We start from the raw sequence: 24078 nt of genomic DNA, 5'->3' as shown, positions 1-24078 counted from the left end.
TCTCCTCTTTTTTTGAGTCAACTTTCTTTGTTTTCCAAAAAAGCTGCTACGCATACAAGATTCACAGTGTTACTCTCTTCCAAGTGTTCGGGTGTATCGCTTGAGATAATAATTAAAGCTTGGACATGTTTAGATTTTTTACTTAATAATTCAAAAGGTTTTTTTTTGTCTTTTAGGTGAAATCCTGGATTTAAATCACAGCCAGTCAAAGCATCAAAAACTGGAAGAGCAAGGCATAATTCTTCACCCAATTTTTTGTTAATTTATTTATGTCCACATAACGACGATTGTTGCCAGTTCCAGCATGGATTTTTAGTTTCAAATTACTTTGCAATATAGGCATGTTACCTAACATAACTTTATTAGTATAGGTATCTGTGTCGGAACATCGTATTATGATACTAGCTTCTACATCAATCTGGCAAGCGTGGAAAACGATTTTTTTATCCGCTTCTTCATGCGACGGGCAAGATAATCTCTCGTCTATTGTTCGGACTACTACGTTTTCGATCACTTTAAATTTGTAGCATAAGTCATAGTTCACGTAGATAGTTTTTACGTCGAAAAAAGGTGCCATAGATGGTTTATACGGAGGTGATTCAATAAAACAGTACGATTTCAAACAAATAAAAAAAAACTAAAAAACTCTCTTCTTATTAAATTTAATGTGGAAAACGTATACTACACAGATGAAAATTATGGTGTAAATGAAGAAATATTTAGTTTTTGAAGATGATATTGGAAAGGTAGCCTCCATTTTGTCTGACACATTCTAGCAGCCGTAGTACAAAGCTGTTTACAACATTGAGTAAAATTTCTTGAAGTATTGTTTTCACTTCTTCACGTACCTGTTCTTTCAAAGCCTAGATAGTTTTTGGGGGGTTAATTTGAAACACTTTTGACTTTAGATACCCCCAAAGAAAGTTGTGGCGTAGAGAGAGGTAGGGACTATGAGGTGGCCAGGGAATATTGCCGTTTTTACTCATAACACGACCGGCGAACGATCTTCTTAATAAATTCATTGACACTCGTAATGTGTGACATGTTGAGCCATCCTATTGAAAGGTGTGTTCGTTTTTGTAATATCTTGGTTGCTGGAAAAAAAATATTATGCTCCTAGAGATCAGAGTTTAATAGAGTGCCCTCAAAAAAATTGGGTCCGATGATTCCTAACGAGTAAAATGCACACTACACGGTTCTTCTTCTAAGCCTTTTGTCGTCCATGTTTGGACATGGGCCTCTCCCAACTCCTTCCATCGGTCTCTATCCTGAGCAACACATTTCCAATTTGTTCCGGCTATTCTTTTAATATCATCAACCCATCTCATCTGTGGTTTTCCTCTTAGTCGTTTACTTTCGTAAGGTCTCCAATGTTGTATTGTAGTATTCCAACGTTGGTCTTTTTGTCTAGCAGTGTGGCCCGCGAAGCTCCATTTAAGTTTGGCAATGTTTGTTGCTATGTCCTCGACTTTTGTTTTGGATCTTACCCAGTCGTTCCTCTTTTTATCTGACAGTCGTATACCTAACATTGCTCTTTCCATTGTTATTTCCATTGTGGCTAGTTTATTCATGTTTGCCTTGGTTAGGGTCCAGGTTTGACATCCACATGTCATGATAGAAAGGATGCATTGGTTGAACACTTTGCTCCTCAAGTATTGGAGTATTTTGCGGTTCTTAAGTATCCAACTAAGTTTTCCAAATCCTGCCCGTGATAGTCTTGCCCTTCTAGTAATTTCCGCACTTTGGTTCTCTTTTTGTCAAGTCTCAGGATTTGGCCTAGGTAGATATATTCCTGGATTTGTTCTATCTCACTGCCGTTTATAGTTATACGTCTGGGGTCATCTGTGTTTGTCATTATTTTTGTTTTTTTCATATTCATTTTGAGGCCGACGTATTACTAGACTCTCGTTCCAGTCTTTAGGGATCTTGCTATTATGGAGACATCTATTAAATAGCTCTGTTAGTACAGGGATTGTTAATGTCTTGCTTGTTTTAAGGAGCTCGGCAATTATACCGTCGTGTCCTGGAGCTTTATTATTTTTTAGTTCTTTTAAATCTCTTTCTATTTCGAATCCCTTTATATTTGGTAGTACTTCTGATCCCACGTTTTTTATTTTTCTTTTGACGTTCTCCTTTGTTGTTTCATTAGGCTGGCCTTGCGAGCTGTACAAGGATATGTAGAAGTCTTCGACAATATTTGTTATTTTATATTTGTCCTTCTCTACCTTATTGTTGGCGTCTTTAATTTTGATGATTTTTTGAACTCCCAGTGCGGGTCTTAGACATTTTAAGCCTCTGTTGTTTTCAATGACTCGCTATTAAGTTCTCGTTCCATTTTTGTATGTCGCGTTTTAGTTCTTTTCTAATTGTTTTATTAAGTTCTCTGTTTTCTTGAGTATGGCGTTTATTTTGTGCTAGTAATTGTCTTCTTTCCGTCATTAGCTGTTTAGTTTCATTGCTTATTTTGTCTTCTTTAGTCCTTGTTTTCTTTGCGACCTGTAGTCCAGCCGCGAGAAGGTTTTTATTTAGGTTTTTATTACTATAACTACACGGTTACCTTTTTTTAATATGGAGATATTTCGTGTAATTGCCGCGGATTATTGTCAAACCAATAGCGAAAATTTTGTTTGTTTAAATTACCACTTGTATGAAAGTAGGTTTCACCACTCATTCAAAGATTATACAGCAAGTTGTCGTTTTAATTAATACGCTCTATTTGTTCACAAAAAACTAGTCAGCTGAAATAATCTCAAACGTTAAGAATTTGCAAAATCTGGATTTTGTATGGATGATACTGAAACTTTTATGCAAAATTCTTCTGGTAGTGTTATAGCTTAATCCGTGATTTAAGCTTTGTCGTCATAGGGTTTTTCGAGTACTAGCGTGTAATGAGTTTCGCACCAATATTCTGTGGTGAGCGAGCAGTTTTGACACTACCATTTTTTTTCTGTGATTTAGAACCACTACTTTCGAAGTTCTTAACGTAGTTCTGAACAGTCTTGGTAGACGGAACTGAACTGGGTGGCAAATGGTAGTGTAAGCGAAACGTTCGTTCTACACGCACAAAACTTTAATCGTTTTTGAAATAATCCTTCACGACGTTCACGTTGCCAGTCCGCGGCTCGTCTATTTTGTCGCCAGCAGCGTTGCTATACTGAGCACGATATAATCTTTGTTATATACAATTTTCAGCTTTACAAAAATAATACGGGTTGTCTCTCCTTTTCTTTCATGTCCACATGATTAGCTAACATGGTTTGCTGCAGATATTTGTTTTAGAACAACAATTCAAAATCAATCATTTATACTCTTTGTTCTTTGCCAAAATAGTCCAAAAACCGTTTTGTTTTCATGTACTTTCATATTTTTCTTGACTAAATGTCCCGGAGTCGCATTAGCTGACAGACATTTTCGTTGTCAAACAAGTACTATAACCACCAAAATATATTCATAGAATCTACTATAGTGTATAGAAATTCACTACCTCCCAGACTATTAGTGTATCTCGCTCAATCAAGTTTAAATTATAATAAATATTTAATCAGATAGTTAAGGAATACATTAATTTTAATAAGTGCTTATAAATAGTTTGGTGATGATTAGTATAACGAAAGACTTGTAGGTGTGAAGTTTATAAAACAAGAATAATATACAGGTAAAAATATGCTTAATTTCTATTTATACCTGCTTTATTTTTTCTAAATTTTTGAGATCTCTTGCAGTTCTAAAGATGTTTTAATAAACACGATTTTGCTGTATCATTTATAAATAACTTGCTTTGAGAACTGCAGGCATAAAAATACTTGAAAAAATTGATGGTAAAACACTTTGGGACAGAGATACAAATACAGATATACGACGTAGATTCAAGATGGAGAACATTAAGGGCTAAGTAAGAAATAGAAGACTAAAATGGAATCAATATATAAGCCGAATGACAACAAACAGAGTAGTAAAGATAGTAAGAGACAGTTCCCCAATAGGAAGACGATCAGTAGGAAGACCACAACAAAGATGGAACGACAACTTACTGGAGGCATTGGAGACATTGAAAATTAGACAGAATCATGTCTAAATAAAAAGAAGAAGAAAAAGAAGACATAAAGTACCCACAATGTACTTTCTGCAGAGCTTATTTACATCCTTTTCCTCAAGTTTATATGCTTTTGCTTTTCTGCTGTTACTTTTGCTTTCTTTTTGACGACCTTGTAGTATAAAATAAAACATTAATAAGAATTTAAAAAGTTGTCAAAATACATTTAGATAAAGAGATAAAAACAAAATATAATATATATAATAGGAAGAATTTAAATATAACATAACAGCTGTTATGAAGATAAATAAAACAGCGGTTACAACAACAAGAGCCAAGGAAAAAACGGATGACAAATGAAATTTTGGAAATCATCTAGAATAAAGTTGAAAATAAGAACTAAAAGAAGAGTTAAAAATTAAATAACTTTTAAATCATACACATCCTCGTTGAAACCGCCAATTCTAACAAATTAAATAAAATTTTAATATTTTTGAGATTTAGTAAATTATTCCGTCTCATTTACGTAAGATAGCAAGGAATTTTATACGAATTGTTTTGACATTTATAATTTTTATAAATATAAAACATATTAAAAAACATCTCGTAGAATATTCATAATAATTTCTTTATGTGAAAATAAATAATATATAATTAAAATTTTAAATATCTTAACCAAAAATATTATTTTTGGCCACAAGTACTAAACGTAGTAGATGTGAATCACAACAATGTTGGTAAAAAATAAGAATTTATTCGTCATAACTATCTCGACTAGTTTGACCGGTTTGACAATTTAAATGTGTAGTATGATATATTACAAAAAAACTCCTATCTAGGAAATCATCAACTACGGGATGTTTAAATCTTTTATTAAGTCTCTTTTTATTGTTATTATTGTATTTAAAATATAATTATATTAAATAAATATTATTTATAAACAGTATTTAAATTGTCATGTATAAACAATTTTTTCTAATACTCTTACTAAATCTGTTTTTTAGTAGGGGAGAGTTACCAAGAGTGTACCGCTTAACATGTTTCGAATTTTAATTTGAATAATATACGGCATATTTAACTGAACGACGTATTGAAATAATTAACAAATATTTACACACCATGATAATTTTTGTAACTTGATATCATCGATTTTACTGAAAAAAAAGTATGTTTTCCTGATAGGTTGCAAGTGGTATAATGTAGAAAACTAGTTGCCTATATTGTACCACGGGTTTTCTTAATTGTACCCGTAGTAACCTCTATAGAGGGATCAGTGTATAGTAAAATAAATTTTAGTGTGAATACCATTAATCATGTTTTGTTTTCCAATATCAGAAATTATTCAGTTTGAACGTAAATAATATTTTTATTTACATTCAAAGCAAGAAAATTTTGGCTTCCAGGTTGGACTCATGTCTTCAATTCTTTTTTTCTCGCAAGTTGAACAGAACCACTCATCAACACACATCTCTATTACAACGTCAGGTTTATTTGAGCTTGACGCGGCATTTAGAAGAACAGACTCTGTATAATTTTCACATTTGTAGACAAATTTCATTTTTATTTGTGTTATCTGTTCCTGCGCCTAACTGTAGCTATTTAGATAATTATTGTTCAGTTTTATAGGGACTTCCCATTAAAACCATTGACTTTTGTGCTGTTTCCTTATTGGATTTTGGATGAGGCGTCGGTATCGGAGAAATTTAATCAATTGAAATGTTAAGTTTTGGACTTGCTCCACGAGTTTTTTTAGTAGGCCTATTGGGTGGAGTAGTCGTAGCTAAACTCTCTTTAGGACTAGGTAGTTCAGACCAGATTATTTCGTACTCTACATTAGCTCCTGTTGTAGACCTAAGTAGTTCCTTGTTTTGTCTCATTAGACACTTCATTTTCCCCATCTTTCTGAGTTATAGTGCCTTCATGGTCATTTAAATTTTCAAGCGCACAAAAGTCATGATCTTTGAAGACCACGCGATTAACAGGCCATACTCCACTAGTTCGGAAATGATTGACTGCAATTTCAATGCTTGCTGCTCTCCTATAAGCTTCAGAAATCAAGCTAGCTACATAAAGTTGTGTAAACCATTTTTCAACTGATTGAGTGAAGTAGCCGTTTAAAGGTTTAAAGAATGATCTATCCAAAGGCTGCACACCTTACTGCCCTCTATCACGTAAAATTGCTTCAAGATTCTTGGAGTGCTTTGTATGCCCATTCAGTACCAAAAGAACTTTTTTTTACTGTTGGGTTTACAGAATCAATAACATGGTGGAGCCATTTTACAAAGTGATCACTAGTCATGTAGTGATGTAGAGATCTCATCCATACTTTATGGTGGAGCACCAACCCTCAAATGATTGTTCATTCGCATATACTTAAATCTAAGCATAGGTGGAACGTAAATTCCTGAAGCACTCGCACAGCAAACAACTGTTGTGTTGACTCCACGTTTTTCACTGGAGACTGACCCAACTTGCCGTTTACCTTTTTGTGCGAAAACCTTTTCACATTTTCTCTGCACAGTGCTGACACTCGTTTCACGTTAAATATGCAAGTTGCATCAATATTATCCTCATCAACAATTTTTTTCAGAATGTCGAAAAAGACGTAAACATTTCTTTTATTGAATCCTTTTGCGCACATCATGGACGTTTCTTGAGGTTCTCTTAGTGAGATTATGTCCTTATGACGAACTTTAAAAGCATAAAACCACTTCTTTTCTGCCATTTGTGATTCTTTATTAAAATTATGTGGTATTTGATTTCTCTCCACGATTTGAAATGCACGCCGTCGGATTGCACGTGCAAGCCAACGATTTAAAATGCAAGTGACTGGGTAAGGTAGGCTGGACTCCATACTGCCGGCAGCATGCATTTAATCCTAAGTCTCCATTACGAAATGTTTGAAGAGCCCGGATCATGTCGTCCACATTCCAAGTCCCATATTTTTCTTTGGGCATCTAAAACACACATGAACGGTGTGTGTTATTTATTTATTTATTTATTTATTTATTTATTTATTTATTTATTTATTTATTTATTTATTTATTTATTTATTTATTTATTTATTTATTTATTTATTTATTTATTTATTTATTTATTTATTTATTTATTTATTTATTTATTTATTTATTTATTTATTTACTTATTTATTTATTTATTTATTTATTTATTTATTTATTTATTTATTTATTTATTTATTTATTTATTTATTTATTTATTTATTTATTTATTTATTTATTTATTTATTTATTTATTTATTTATTTATTTATTTATTTATTTATTTATTTATTTATTTATTTATTTATTTATTTATTTATTTATTTATTTATTTATTTATTTATTTATTTATTTATTTATTTATTTATTTATTTATTTATTTATTTATTTATTTATTTATTTATTTATTTATTTATTTATTTATTTATTTATTTATTTATTTATTTATTTATTTATTTATTTATTTATTTATTTATTTATTTATTTATTTATTTATTTATTTATTTATTTATTTATTTATTTATTTATTTATTTATTTATTTATTTATTTATTTATTTATTTATTTATTTATTTATTTATTTATTTATTTATTTATTTATTTATTTATTTATTTATTTATTTATTTATTTATTTATTTATTTATTTTTAAAAATAAGTACGTCTTAAATACCCAATAGTATCTAAAATTGTACAGGTACAATATAGGCAACTTGGCGTGGTAAAATATGGAAAACTTGCACTGTATGTAAATAAACTACGATTCCTAACCTAAAAATGGTCCTAACCAAAGAGAAGCAACTCAGTTTTATACACCCAAATACATGTTTTTCTGTATTTATGTATCAAAATGGTTTTCACATACCTTTACAGATGCTGTAACCTTACGTATGAAACTAGAAAACTATACTGAACCACCATAAAATACAAACATTCGATAAAACAAAATTGATAAATGTGAACGTTGTAAAACTTCCGCACTCAAATCTAGGTCACGATATACAAGCACAAGGTACACTATTCGCGCTGGTACAGTTTCGGCTACTTTTCCCTACTAAAAAAATGTTTATAGAACCAAAATATATAATAATCATAACTTCTTAAATATCTATGTGGTTTTGACAACGTATATCTATACATAGCGAACGCGGAACTATGCCCGGCACGAAATTAACAATTAAAAAACAATCGGTTGGTCTTCTTCTTCTTTTAGTGCCTATTCGTTTCGAATATTGGCAATCATTCTGGCTATAATTATTTTATTGACTGATGCTTTAAATAGATTCGTTGTTGTTGTGGAGAACCATTTCCTCAGGTTCTTCAACCATGATATTCTCCTTCTCCCAATTCCTCGCTTTCCGAATACTTTACCCTGTAGGATTACCTTCAGTAATCTGTATTTAGTGCTGTTTCTCATTATATGTCCGAGATATTCCAACTTTCTCCTTTTAATGGTATACATCACCTCTCTTTCTTTGCCCACTCTTCGTAATACGGTCTCGTTGGTTATCTTGTCTGTCCATGATATCCTTAGAATTCGCCTGTATAGCCACATCTCGAAGGCTTCAAGTTTTTTCTCCATTGCTTCAGTTAGTGTCCAGGATTCAACTCCGTAATACGGTTGTAAATCGGTCGGTACAAAGGTATTATTAAAAACTCGGGTTCTTCGAGAAAAAGGTTTAATTTGAAGATTGCTAAACTTAGATTATAAATTTTTCACTGGGCTATCGAGCCTTGAATACGGCTATTTTCGCGCTTTTTAAGACCTTAAATTGTTTATAACTCGAAAACGATGCATTTAAGACAAAAGTTACTAACAACAATTTTTGTTCAGAATGAACCAGTTAACCTAAAAAACTTGTCACGGTCAAAAAACAAAATTAATTTTACCATTTGTTTAAAAAAAATTGTTTATACTAATTTTTAGTCATCATTTTCCCATGGCAACATCCACTTTTGTTATAAGAGAACTCTTTCAAGTACAGTTATGAATTTAAACTTAAGAACTTATTCGTGTTATCAAACGACCGTGCTGCCAAATACTGTCAAAATAGGTAACTTCAAAAATAGGGATAAATGTCAAAAATTTGAATAAATTAGAGTTTTAAACTGAATCAAATTTAAAAAATTATGAGCTATTAGAAGAAAAGTAATAGATATTGTTCAGTGCCACAATGTTCTGTTCGATGTACGAAAGATATACATATCCACTACTTTGCAAACGACTAGAAAAACTGGCAAGTGGTAAAATTCATAAATGTATGCAGCCGATACTTAAAGAAATCGGATTACTTTTTATAGGTAAATCGTATTTGATAGAAAATTTATTTAGATAATATTGTCTCACCCTGGTTCTTTCTTAATCATTGAAATAACGTTTTATTTATTTTTTTGATATGAAGACTGGTAAACGATTTTTTAAAAATTTTTATTACATCTGAGAATCTACCTATTTAACAACATCAACAACTACGGAAGATGAAATCGTGAAATAGTGCAGAGTTACAGCCGGATCACTTATTGAAAATCAGCACAGAATAGAAGGCTACTTAGGTGACTCCATATGTACTAAGTGAAGGCAAAAAAGTTACTTCGTACGATATGATACAAACAAATCGCGGTTTAATTGCATTCACTGGAATCTATCTATCTATCTATAGCCCAAAATCTATTATTCATGTGTTAAATATAGGCCTCTCCCATTTGTCTTCATTTGCCTCTGTCTTCTGTTTGTCTTTTCCACATTGGATGTGCGCTTTGCTCAATGTTATCTTTCCATCTCATTTGCGGTCGACCTCTTGACCTTTTTGCAGTACATGGTCTCCAGCGGCCAATTTCTTTATTCCATCTTCCATCCTTATATCTTTCTTTATGCCCAGCCCATTTCCATTTTAATTTCAATGCATGTTTGACAGCGTCTGTTGTTTCGGTCTTTCGTCTTATCCACTCGTTCCTCTTTTTATTTCTCAACGATATTCCCAACATTTTTCTTTCCATAGCTCTTTGAGTTTTCTTTATTCTATCTAAGTTGCTCTTGGTACACGTCCACGTCTGGGCACCATATGTCAGAACAGGTAGGACGCATGCATTAAATACCTTCGTTCTTAATTTTAAAGGTATTTTTTGGTTTTTGATAATATGAGAGTTTTCGGAATGCAGCACCCCATTCTTATTCTTCTGGTTATTTCTTTAGTCTGGTTACTTTTGTCTGCTCTGATAGCTTGTTCTAAGTAAATATATTCTTGGACGTGTTCTGTGTTTGTTCCACCTATGGTAATTACTGTCTGTCTTCTGTATTAGTCATTATTTTAGTTTCCTTTAGATTTATTTTTAGTCCTTTCTCAAGAGATGTTTTTTCTAGGTCTGAAATCATTATTCGTAGTTGTTTCATAGTTGTTGCTATCAGGAGTACATCATCGGCGAATCTTAGATGATTTAAATATTTTTTGTTTATACAAATCCCTTTATTGTCCCAGTCTATAGATTTAAAAATGTCTTTCAATGTCAGAGTAAATAGTTTGGGTGCGATTGTTTCCCCTTGTCTGATACCTCTACAAATTCTAATTAATGGAGTTTGCAAATCTCTGTCTAGCTGAATTCTCATAGTGGCGTTTTAATATATATTGTCGATTAACATTTTGTACCGTGAATCTATTCGGCAATTAACTAGCGCTTCTTCTACTGCCCATAGTTCTATGCTGTAAAACGCTTTTTCATAGTCAACAAACGCTAGGTATATTGGAAGGATGTATTCATTGGTCGTTTCTATCAATATTTCAAGGGTGTGAAGGTGGTCGCTTGTGCGATACCCCTTTCTAAATCCTGTCTGTTCAACTGGTTGGTATACATCAAATTTGGTGTTAAGTCTAGTTGTGATCACCTTAGTGAAAGTTTTATAGATTTGTGACAAGAGAGATATTGGTCTATAGTTAGCTAATTTGAATCTATTTCTTTTCTTATATATCAGAATTGTATTTGCTTTGTTCCACTCTTGCGGTATTTGTCCTTCAAACAAACATTTATTGAAAAGTATCTTTAGGTAGTCTTTTATCTTTTCCCATCCTTCTTTTAACATTTCAATTAGAATTTCATCGTCTCCCGGAGCCTTATTTCTTTTCATATTTCTAATTGCTTTTTCTATTTCTTTTCCGGTTATGGTGGGTAATATTTCAGAGTTTATATTCATTATTTTCTTTTTCAGGTTTTGTTGAGTTGTATCAGGTGGACTGTTTTTAGAGCTGTAGAGGTCACTATAATATTCCCTTGTTATCTTAGATATTTGGATTCTGCTTTTTTCTATTACACCTTGTTTATTTTCCATCTTTATGATTTTATTTCTTCCTAGGTGGGATTTGATAGATCTTAAGTTAAAAACTGACCTTACTTTTCCTTGCCTTTTTGTTATTTTTGGTGTCTCAGCAAGCACATGTAAAAATTTTTTTCAGATAACGGTGGAAGCTTTTTTTGAAGTATTTAAACCTGCAACCCCTTGTCCACGAAAAGGAGAGATTAAGTATACCTGTTAGTTTTAAGAAATTTCCTAAAACAAGGATTATTTTGGACTGCACAGAATTACTTTTACAAAAAAGCAAGTGTCTTAAGTGTCGCGTAATAATTTATTCTCACTACACAGGGGATCACACATTAAAAGTTATGATTGGAATAGGACCATCTGGTCTTAACTACATTTGAAATCCTGTTCAAGATGGCCGTATCTTAGACAAAATTATCTCAAATTTTTATTCAATCAAGATTATTGGATAAATTGACACCAAATGAGGATGTTATAATGGTAGATAAGGGCTTTTTGACAGAAAATAAATACATTGAAAAGAAAATCGAATTATTGAGATCATGATTTTTAGAAAAAAGAAAACAATAATAATTATCAATGCAAGATGCTCTTTGTACTGCTGAAATTGCTTTAGTAAGAGTAAACGTTGAAAGAACTATACAACTGCTAAAAATCTTTAAAATTCTTAAAGCAAGAGTTAATTTATTCCCAGTTCCTTATATGGACTCTGTTATAAATATTATTTCAGGTATTGTAAACTTTTATGCACCAATACTTAGTAATGATAAATATTAATTTATATTTGAATATATCTAAATTAACAGATGTGAGTGTAGTTAGGTGTAAATATTTTCTCAGTGAAGTAAAAGTATCTATAAGAAATGAAACAATTTTTAAAACAAGTTATTTTTATGTAATTGGAATAAAACTGGTATTACATTGTAAAAATATATATCTACCGAAATTTGTAACATATTTTGTATAAATTCTACATCAAATGGTACTTTGATCACCCAAGATGGGCCTTGGGTGAATCACCCAAGATGGGCCTCTAGTATTTCTTAAAAAGAAACATAATATTAAGTACACCTAATTACTTTTTAATCATAGGGTTTTTTCTTTCTGTTGTCTATGTGTCAGAGTTAAAACACACCAGTAAAAGATGCCATAAAGTAAGTTTTACTACCTTTACCAAAATTTAAAAAATTTTAGAATGTATTTTGTCCATTATTTTATATTTTATATGTGTATTTTTAATGTTGAGTGTCAATGCTTTTACAAATATTCTCAACGACTAGTAAGTTGCACTGAAGAATAATTGTGATATTTTATAAATATTTACATATTTTTCTTATTACAGTGTCTTGAAAAAGGAATAAAACCATTCCGAAAGCTAGACAAAAAGTCAATAGAGTGTTTCATTAACATCCCGGCCAATTTTCTGACTGCAACCCCTCTGACTGTGTTGTTTGTATATATATATATATATATATATATATATATATATATATATATATATATATATATACAGTGGTATTAAAAAGTTCTGCATCACCTTACCAAATACATGAAAATAAAAGTTTAAGGCATTTACCTTAAATATTTTTTAACCATTTACTATCTACATCAAACAACTGTCTCCTGCTTTGTGTAATAGAATCATAGTACCGTTGTTCCAGTCTGTTGGAATATTGGCGCTGTGAAGGCATATATTGAAAAGTTGTTTAATTTTTTCAAGTAATATATCCCCTCCAATTTTTAGTGCTTCTGATAATATTCCATCTTCACCCGGGGTTCGATTATTTTTCATTTTCTTCAGGGCTTCTTTGATTTCTGATTTTGTTATATCGGGCATTAAATCTGATCCTTGGTTTAATACCCCAGTTTTTAGTGTAATTGGAGGTTCAGTATTGTTATCTTTTTTTCTTGATCTATATAATTCTGTGTAGAACTCTTCGACTATTCTTAATATTTCATCTCTGTTCGTTGTTTCTTCTCCAGTTCTGATTCTCAGTTTGTTAATTTCTATTTTCCCCTTTTGTACGCTCCTCTTCAAAACTTTCATGTTCTTATTTTGCTCTATTGCCTGTTTTGTTTTTTTCTACATTGTAGTTTCTTATGTCTTTTCTTATTGCCTTTGTGATCTTTGTGATCGTCTAATTTTCTCGGATTATGGGAAATCCCTGCAATCTTTCAAAACAAGTGCTGCCACCTATAGTCGTTTGAAAACGCGAATAATGTTTTATAATATAATGTTATATAAATATACGATTTTTTATTAAAAAATATTTTACTTACTTAATACTAACAAACGACAACAGAATAATATTTTAATCTGTTGTACAAATTTCATAAAAAATAAGTCACTTTTGGAGGGTCGCTGAAATTTTTTCGTAAAGTCCTTTTATAAAATCGAGCTACGTATAAAATTAGCGTAATTTTGGTTTGGCAATTTATTTGTTGGAAAAGCTTGAGTTTCGTATTTTGGATTTTTTACCAATCACCAAATTCTCAACCAATTTTTAGGATCAACAAAATTTTCAAAAGAATTAGTATTTAAATTTTTAAAATAATAAACTTCCTACATAAAAGGACCGGTCTTTTCACCTCCAGATAAATATTGTCCTACCTAGCAGATAGTTATCTGAAGGATAGACATTTATTTATAAAACAAAGTGTACCCGTCTTTTTACGTCATATTATGTTGCGGTTACTTATCTCTAAGATAAATGTAAAATTTATTTCGAAAAATTTAATAACGAAAAAAAAAAAAGAATACATGTTTCATGACTTTTCTCAGGTTTTTCCATAACACTAAAATATTATATATGGTTAGCTCAAATATCTTCAACTTGAAAAAGTTCAGTAATATCTTTATTTAGCAATTTATCGTTAAAATTGTCTTAATTTTGATCTCTCGCTAGGTTATACTCGTAGAATGTTGCTATAGATTAGAACGGTTGGATCTTTTCAACCTTACAGCTACTTTCACTGAATGCAATAGTACCTGAACCTTCTCTTCCATACATCAAAAATTATGTTTCATATCTGCTTCTAACGTGAAATTCATTATAGAAGTTGGATGTTTGGTGGACTTGTTAAAAATGGCTTTAGTTTATAATCAGAATCTCCTTGTAAAAACCTATTTCTATTATTTCCATTTAAACTTCTTATTAAGAATACAGAATTATTTAATCCTACCTGGTAGGTACCTAGAAAAACATATCCAAGAAGTATCACGAAATTGTCAGAATTCAAAATCAATATTCTATATACAAGAATATTATCTAGAAGATTTATTTAAAGTTCTAAAAATTTCCTACTATACTCTGGATATTTTGTCTATTTACTCTAAGTCTTTTTTATATATAACTAGCGGACCCGACAGACTTCGTTCTGTCAAATAGGTTTGGAATGTGGCAGTTTATTTCTTTAATTCTCCTGAACAGAACCGTCACCATGATGATAGGGCGGTGTGTAAGGGTCAGCTCGGGTGACCTAAGTATCTTCGCTTCCACGAACTTTGGCCACCCTTTTGGACCCACTAAAAACTATCACCGTTTTTTAACACGGGAACAGGCAACACATAATTGACCATGTGCGAGACATGGGTTTTCTAGATTAATACCACAAACACCTAATGATTGCCCCTCGGACTTAATTATGGTCATAACAAAAGCAAGCCGCACTGAAAACTGTAGTGGTTTAAATTCAAATGGTACATCAGTCGGAATCATTGGGATGCGTTGTATCAAAACGTCTTCTCCTTTATATTTCCCTTTCAGTATAGTTGCTTCTATCACGTTGTTCAATATTTTTTTATAGCTAACCGTATGCCGTTGCAAAATCCAGCTTTAAAAATTCTGGCTGATAGTTGATGACATCATCTTGGTTAGTAGCCGAATCAACTGATTTATATATCCTCAATTCGCCTGTAATTTGTTCTTGAATTTTTAAATTTAATTTATTTACATATATGTTTTTTACAGTTAATATAGCCCGTTAGCTAAACCAATCATGGTTTCTGTAATTTTGAGCAACATCTGGAAACACCTTTTGAATAAGTTCATCTTCTGATCGAGTTAACTGACAAAAACTTTGACGAAAGTTAATGCAACCAGTCAAGGTGTCTATAGAAAATTTGACATTACCAATGTCAATGAATTGTTTAGAGAATATGTCTCCAGATTAGTCATTTTGCGACTCGACACGCATATTCTTGCTTAAGTGTAATACCTTGACATGTTTCCACAAATTGGAGGACTTTAAACATGCATTGAGTTCATCAGCTGGCGTTGATCGTGGCATCACTGGCAATGTTCGACGAAAATCTCCTGCTAATAAAATCATTGCACCACCAAATGGGTTATGATTGCTCCGTAGATCTTATAAGGTTCTACCTAAAGCCTCCAAAGATGTTTTATATGCCATCGTGCATTCTTCCCAAACAATCACAAGTATTAAAATACTTTGCACAAAACACGATATAAAACAATCAATCAAAAATAAACTGGAGAATTTGTTTCGTTTATCAAGTTGACAAAGGAAAACTGAGTAGATAAGGTAACAGAAAATCCAAGAAAAACAACAAGTGTGTGTACACCAATGTACACCGGCAAATTGACAAGTTGTTGTTGTCTGTGAAATCTCTACTTTGTCTGTGAAAGAGAATAGGTATTTCAAAGAGGATAAAACACTACGTTTTAGTTTTTTTTAACTTGATATGACTCACGATAAACGAAATCAAAGCTAAAGAAGGAGTCACCCTATTAGCACAACAGAAACAAACCAAGTAGAACACTGTAAATATATCTCAGTACGACTAGTTCACATGAAAATTAAACTAGATGTCAAGGCCTTAAATTTGACATCAATTTATGGACCTGAGAACAACAGAGATCTCAATACAAGACAAAACTTTTATGAACACCTCAAAATAACATTAAGAGAAATTCGACATAATGAATATATTATGTTCATTATGGGTCATGATACTATAACAAACAAGATATGCTCACTTGTCATTCTAATTTTAATCGACTTTGCGCATTACGTCTTAGCGATACAAAGCCAGAGAACTTGTGTGTATCTTATTTTTACGATGCATTAGGTATATGGCAACATTGTTTCATTACTGTAATGAACAACTTTGAAACTTAAATGCTTAAACTGTTAACGGTACGTATACCTCGATGCCATATCTTGCACTAAGAAGTCATAACTAGTTACCTTCTCTGAAAACGTGGTTTGAAAACTAATAAGTAATTTGTAAAATTAATTAAAGAAATATATTAATCTTCGATTTGATTGTGTGTATTACAAACAAAATAGATATTGCTACAAAACATAAATTAAATATAATAGACCGGTAAAATGTAAAGAATTTGAAATATAAGGAAAAGCAGGTCATACTTCAGACTTTATGAAAATCATTTAGACATTTATTTTACAATCTGTGTGATTTTTTTCTTGCGGATATTGTTATTATCTTTAATATTTTTATTTAGAATTAGTAGTTTTTCTTTTAAACAATAGTCATCTTCTGTAAAATGTTTAGATCATATTCTCGCGGTTTCTACATTAAATTTGTCTCACTGAAAACACTGGAAGACCAATACTTTACGCATTTGTTTGTCTCTAGGAAACACAAAAAAACGACAACGAAAAAGTACTTTTTTTATTATAATTGTTTAAACAACCCACCACTGCACAATACATTATGGCAACCAAATAATTAGTCTTATTTATAAAGTAGCTACCGATAGTCGAGAGGAAGTTGCGTACGATAAATAAATTAGGTGATATTAACACAGTAAACTAAATGTTTTCACCACAAAATTTACATAACAATATAATACACAAAGTCTTCAAAGTCTACATCAATGAATAAATAAAAATCTCATTCACTATGTTTTGAAGCACACATGATAGCAACATATAGAGCATTTAACTTGGCATCATTAAAGTTGTCTCGGGCTTACGTCACAGGTGTGCGAGAGAGATGCAAGAACATGCGCGTTGACTTATCTTGTTAATTATAATATCATGATTATGGGTGATTTTAACGCTGGTGTTGGTGATGACATAGTACCAAAAATAAAACAAGGATAAGACGAGGATGTCAGAAATGAAATTTTATGAATTTAGTATACCTATTCAATTAGATTTTAACATTTTTTAGCATACTCAGTGGATTTTAAAATTTAGGTTGACTTGTTTCAATTAAGTTATATTTATTAAAATGTATTGAAATAATGCACAAACCTAAATTTTTAAATGTATTTTAAAGAAAATGTATAGTTTTTTTTTATTATAGATGAACAGTGTTGAACATTTTAAAATTATTTTTAATGTTAATCATACATAAGTCTGTCAAAAATAAAAATATTTTACTTTTGAGTAATAATCACATTTTTTAAAACACTTCATATAGGTACATCTAATAAAGTTAATATTTGATGGTATGTAGTAAAGATCAGTATATATAACTGTTTGTATAGGAAAATAAAACTGCTTTTACTATTTTTCTTATAATTACATCATATTTTTTTGAGTTTAAGTGAAACGAAAAAAGTAAATAGACGTGAAGTGTGTTAAACGCCACTTTATATTTAAATGAACTTTAAATACATAATATGTCAAAACCGAAATTAGCCAACTAAATTCAGTTGTTCTTAATTTATTATAAAAAACAATTATAAAAAATTAAATGATGTTTGTTAAACAAACCTTCACTTTATACATATTTTGGTTTATACGTTGTTTTATATCACCTTTTCGAGGGGCATACGTAAAAGATCTTTTAGAGTGTGCATTGTGAGGCATTTTGTTATCAAAACGACAATTCTCAAATTATTGTCCTTCAATCTCGAAAGTTATTTTGTTTTTTAGGTCGTTTTCAATTAGGTTTTATTATTCAAAATAATAAAACATATGAATAGAAAAAAAAATTCCGCCTATATAGAAAGACGTTGCCGCACAAGAATGAGTGCAACACTATGACACTATCTAGTATGATTCTAGACGATATATCAAAGATGATTTAGAAGAGCAAACTATATATGGAATTTGTCATGCTAGAATTTATGAAGTGATCATAATGTTAAATACTAGATAAGCAACATGAGTAACAACAACATGAAATTGTTATTACATGAAGGCTTTTTCTACACTTGAGAATGCTATATCTGATAAATCAATCTAGATTGAAATCCAAAATACCTTAAACCTGATAAACTACACAATTTATATATTTGTTTAAACAACACAATCGTAAAAATTGTGAAAACTGTAGAGGTATCAGTCTTTGGTGGAATCTTATATTTTTTCCTGTTTCTTTTAACACCTAGACATATTTTTTTATATAATAATTATTTCACTTTCAGATCATTAAAGATGAAGCACAAATATGGGCTTGCTTTTCTACTAACTTGGATGCCAATGATGCTGAGCCAAAGGCTACCTCCAATTCCCTGCCCTCATAGATTTGAGTACCGTAAAGATCAACAACAAAGAGTATACGGATCAGTGAAACTACCATACGATAAAAATCCATGGATAGAATTTAGTGTAAATGCATCTTTCGTGGGAAAATTTAACCAACCGGTAAGTATTTATGTTTTTTTCCTTCTACGTTTATTGAGGCATTATTTAATTGTCCAACGTTGTTGCTTATTCTGTTTATCATTGTTTTTGCCGCTTATTTTCAATTTCTAAAACTTTTTGATTTAAGTTTATAAAATCGGTATTGCAAAATCTTGCAATTACTGGAAATGAAAACCTAAAGGAAAATTTAACGAAGGGCCAACATAATATAAAGTGAAAAAACAGGTAGCAATAAATAATAAAGAAACATTTAAAAAACAACTACTTTAATAATCTCTCAGCGAAAAGCTACATGATTATAAAATAAAGAGAAAAGGCTGAAAAAGAGAAAAGATTTAAAAAAACGGCACTTTTAGTTCTTTGAAATTTAAAAAATCTTAATTTTTTTTGTTTAAAACATTAATTTAATTTAATTTAATTTATTTTGTTTTATTCTATTTTATTTTATTGTGTTTGTTTATTTTATTTTATTTTATTTTATTTTTATATTATTTTATTTTATTTATTTTATTTTATTTTATTTTATTTTATTTTATTTTATTTTATTTTATTTTATTTTATTTTATTTTATTTTATTTTATTTTATTTTATTTTATTTTATTTTATTTTATTTTATTTATTCTATTCTATTCTATTCTATTCTATTCTATTCTATTCTATTCTATTCTATTCTATTCTATTCTATTCTATTCTATTCTATTCTATTCTATTCTATTCTATTCTATTCTATTCTATTCTATTCTATTCTATTCTATTCTATTCTATTCTATTCTATTCTATTCTATTCTATTCTATTCTATTCTATTCTATTCTATTCTATTCTATTCTATTCTATTCTATTCTATTCTATTCTATTCTATTCTATTCTATTCTATTCTATTCTATTCTATTCTATTCTATTCTATTCTATTCTATTCTATTCTATTCTATTCTATTCTATTCTATTCTATTCTATTCTATTCTATTCTATTCTATTCTATTCTATTCTATTCTATTCTATTCTATTCTATTCTATTCTATTCTATTCTATTCTATTCTATTCTATTCTATTCTATTCTATTCTATTCTATTCTATTCTATTCTATTCTATTCTATTCTATTCTATTCTATTCTATTCTATTCTATTCTATTCTATTCTATTCTATTCTATTCTATTCTATTCTATTCTATTCTATTCTATTCTATTCTATTCTATTCTATTCTATTCTATTCTATTCTATTCTATTCTATTCTATTCTATTCTATTCTATTCTATTCTATTCTATTCTATTCTATTCTATTCTATTCTATTCTATTCTATTCTATTCTATTCTATTCTATTCTATTCTATTCTATTCTATTCTATTCTATTCTATTCTATTCTATTCTATTCTATTCTATTCTATTCTATTCTATTCTATTCTATTCTATTCTATTCTATTCTATTCTATTCTATTCTATTCTATTCTATTCTATTCTATTCTATTCTATTCTATTCTATTCTATTCTATTCTATTCTATTCTATTCTATTCTATTCTATTCTATTCTATTCTATTCTATTCTATTCTATTCTATTCTATTCTATTCTATTCTATTCTATTCTATTCTATTCTATTCTATTCTATTCTATTCTATTCTATTCTATTCTATTCTATTCTATTCTATTCTATTCTATTCTATTCTATTCTATTCTCTTCTATTCTATTCTATTCTATTCTATTCTATTCTATTCTATTCTATTCTATTCTATTCTATTCTATTCTATTCTATTCTATTCTATTCTAGTCTATTCCATTCCATTCCATTTCATTTCATTTCATTTCATTTCATTTCATTTCATTTCATTTCATTTCATTTCATTTCATTTCATTTCATTTCATTTCATTTCATTTCATTTCATTTCATTTCATTTCATTTCATTTCATTTCATTTCATTTCATTTCATTTCATTTCATTTCATTTCATTTCATTTCATTTCATTTCATTTCATTTCATTTCATTTCATTTCATTTCATTTCATTTCATTTCATTTCATTTCATTTCATTTCATTTCATTTCATTTCATTTCATTTCATTTCATTTCATTTCATTTCATTTCATTTCATTTCATTTCATTTCATTTCATTTCATTTCATTTCATTTCATTTCATTTCATTTCATTTCATTTCATTTCATTTCATTTCATTTCATTTCATTTCATTTCATTTCATTTCATTTCATTTCATTTCATTTCATTTCATTTCATTTCATTTCATTTCATTTCATTTCATTTCATTTCATTTCATTTCATTTCATTTCATTTCATTTCATTTCATTTCATTTCATTTCATTTCATTTCATTTCATTTCATTTCATTTCATTTCATTTCATTTCATTTCATTTCATTTCATTTCATTTCATTTCATTTCATTTCATTTCATTTCATTTCATTTCATTTCATTTCATTTCATTTCATTTCATTTCATTTCATTTCATTTCATTTCATTTCATTTCATTTCATTTCATTTCATTTCATTTCATTTCATTTCATTTCATTTCATTTCATTTCATTTCATTTCATTTCATTTCATTTCATTTCATTTCATTTCATTTCATTTCATTTCATTTCATTTCATTTTATTTTATTTTATTTTATTTTATTTTATTTTATTTTGTATTATTTTATTTTATTTTTAAAATTTGTATAATTTTATTATAACGCATACAAATACTTTAAAATCAGAATAAGCCAAAGCGATCCAGTCATCCCGAGTTTAGTATATAACATGACCGCAAGGTTACTACGTGCGTCTCGATTATTTGAGTCACGCTAAATAGGATTTCGTACCCGTGCAAAACACCATACTGAGCGATAAGAAGTATTTACTTAAAAAAAAAATAAAAGTCGAAGCAAAATATTACAGGGATCAAAGACCATAAAAGGAATAAATGAAGAGAGATCACTAGATCATTAGGTAAAAAAATGTAGAAAATGCAAATGAGATTGAGTAACGCTCTAAGAGTTATAGCAACTAAGCATTTAAACATGTAATAATAGTATTTAAAACTATTTCAGGAAGAATATGTTACATAAGATTGGCAAAAAAGTTTTAAAAAATAAGTATACGCGTGAGCGGAAGGTAAAATATATTGAATTTAATAGGGATGTACAGTAAGCACGACGAGAAGTCAGATATTGGAAAATGCTAAATAGACTTTTCCAAAAGAATTTAATTACATATTAAGACAACATATTTTTAAGGAAAGCAGAAACTGATAAATATACAGATCACGTCCTAACATAAAAAAAGATACAAAATGGCCAAAAATAGATGCTAGGCATTCCGGAGGGATAGAACTGGCCACCCACACTGCCTAAATAATCCAGTCACTCGGATTATTCACCTCTCAATTTTATCGGGCATTCAAGTGCGTTAATGGGAAAGTGCTTAAATAGCAAAAGTTATATAATGCCGATGTGTGCTTCCGCCCCATGGGTGGTTCCACCTTTTTTGCACAAAATAATCAAGGGAATCGATGGAGGATTAAATTCTAGGCAACTTTTGTTCCATACAGTTTTTTAGAAATTCAATACAGTTTGAGCTATTTATGATTGAAAATAGCGAATTTTCATTAAAAAAAAAACTCGTTTTTTAACGGTTTTTTAAAAGATGCTTTAATTAAAAAAGCTTGCAAAACAAAATAAAGCTTATAAAGAAGAATGAAATATATCTTTAAAAGATATTCTAGATACAATACACAGTGGGATATGGTCGGTGAAAGAAGATATTTTTTTTTTCGAATATTTCGATCAATGTATTTAAAGTTAAATTGTAAAAAATGGTTGGTTGTTCGGGGGTAATAATATAAAAGTTTTTTATAGCCCATAAACAGACCTTTAAAATAAGTACTACAAAAAGTCATTTGCATGTAAGCTGAGTAGGTTACAGCTCGTAAAAGACGGACTCTTCAAATATTTTAAGGAAAACAGGGCAGTACAATTAACCTAATATCCCCAAGAATAAAAATTAATCGTTTTTATTCTAATATTCTTTATTAAATGCAGGAGCTTGACTGTTTTAAAATACTTTATTTTTGAAAAAAGTGATATTAAAGTGTATCGTCTATTTTGAAAATTTCTAAAAAAAATTTTTTTTCAAAATAACTTAAAAAACGATAATATATACGTAAAAAGGGGCACAGTACAAAAATGTATAGTCCGGGATCTGAGGACCATTTTTATCATTTATTACAAACAAGCTTATTTTTCGTGAGTAATTTTGATGAGACACCCAACTTTTGTTCTTACAAAAACTTGCGTTTGTAGTAGCTAACAGAGATGAAACATGTTGATTTAACCATTCTCAAAAATGTAATACTAATGTGTCATCGAATGCCATAGTCTGTGGACTAGTACGCATTTCGATGCGCATCGCCCCGCCTCGAATTTTCCCATTGGCTCTTGACCTGGAAATCCCTATTTATCGCTCGAACAGCACATATAAATATTGGCGATTTTCAGGTCAGCCAGGTCAGTCCCTGACGGGCTCTCCGAGAGCTTAGTGCTCTTGGGGCGCTGCTTCCTGCTGTTGCAATTATACTCTGTGGCTGAGATATTATTCAACTACAATCTGATGTTTTATTTCGACCTATATTTTTGTCATGTAAGAAATATCTTGTCTTTTTCAAGACAAGCCTTCAGAAGACCACGACCTGATGCTTTATTTCGACTTGGTCATGTAAGTCACCTTTGTCATGTAAGAAATATCTTGTCTTTTTCAAGACAAGCCATCAGAAGATAAATATTTACAAGTCCATACCCAGTAAATGGACTTGGGTAGAGGAGCTTCCGACTGCGATATTCAAAGCCCTCTACAGAAGGTGGTTAGACCCTTAATTGTTCCCCCGAGGTGACATGGCGCCCGACAACGTGGTTAAAATCTGAACCCACGACCCAGCTCGAATTCACAGAAGGCAACACACCATTGACTTCAACATGGGTTGAAGTCAAGAGAAGAATGGGGAGAACCACGTAGTGTTAGAAAGCAATACTCTAACACTCCGACATCGAGGCCTTCTGCAGACCTGTTGCCTTCGACGTGCAGACACCTTTGACGAGCCGGGCCTATTCGAAGTTAGAAGCCCCAGATGCCGATGGAAGTCCCGGAGTAGACCCAGTCATCGCCCCCTA

At 30.2% G+C, this 24078-nt stretch overlaps 1 protein-coding gene across 2 annotated transcripts in view; it reads left to right on the top strand.

The window, feature by feature from the left end:
- Positions 1 to 3568: 3568 nt before the first annotated feature.
- The window catches only part of LOC140445869 (uncharacterized), a 117606-nt gene continuing 97096 nt past the window's right edge, over positions 3569 to 24078 (top strand). The window contains exons 1-2 of one of the 2 annotated variants that reach the window (XM_072538269.1): positions 3569 to 3655; positions 18709 to 18928. In XM_072538269.1, the coding sequence (XP_072394370.1) occupies positions 18719 to 18928 (210 nt within the window). In that variant the 5' untranslated portion in view covers positions 3569 to 3655; positions 18709 to 18718. Of the gene's footprint in view, positions 3656 to 9134; positions 9331 to 18708; positions 18929 to 24078 lie in introns of those variants that run through there. The other variant, XM_072538270.1, reaches the window with a different exon arrangement.

Source organism: Diabrotica undecimpunctata, chromosome 7 (genome assembly GCF_040954645.1).
Source record: "Diabrotica undecimpunctata isolate CICGRU chromosome 7, icDiaUnde3, whole genome shotgun sequence".
Classification (NCBI taxonomy): domain Eukaryota; kingdom Metazoa; phylum Arthropoda; class Insecta; order Coleoptera; family Chrysomelidae; genus Diabrotica; species Diabrotica undecimpunctata.
The sequence above is the reverse complement of the archived record's forward strand: the minus strand, read 5'-3'. Positions and strand labels throughout refer to the sequence as shown.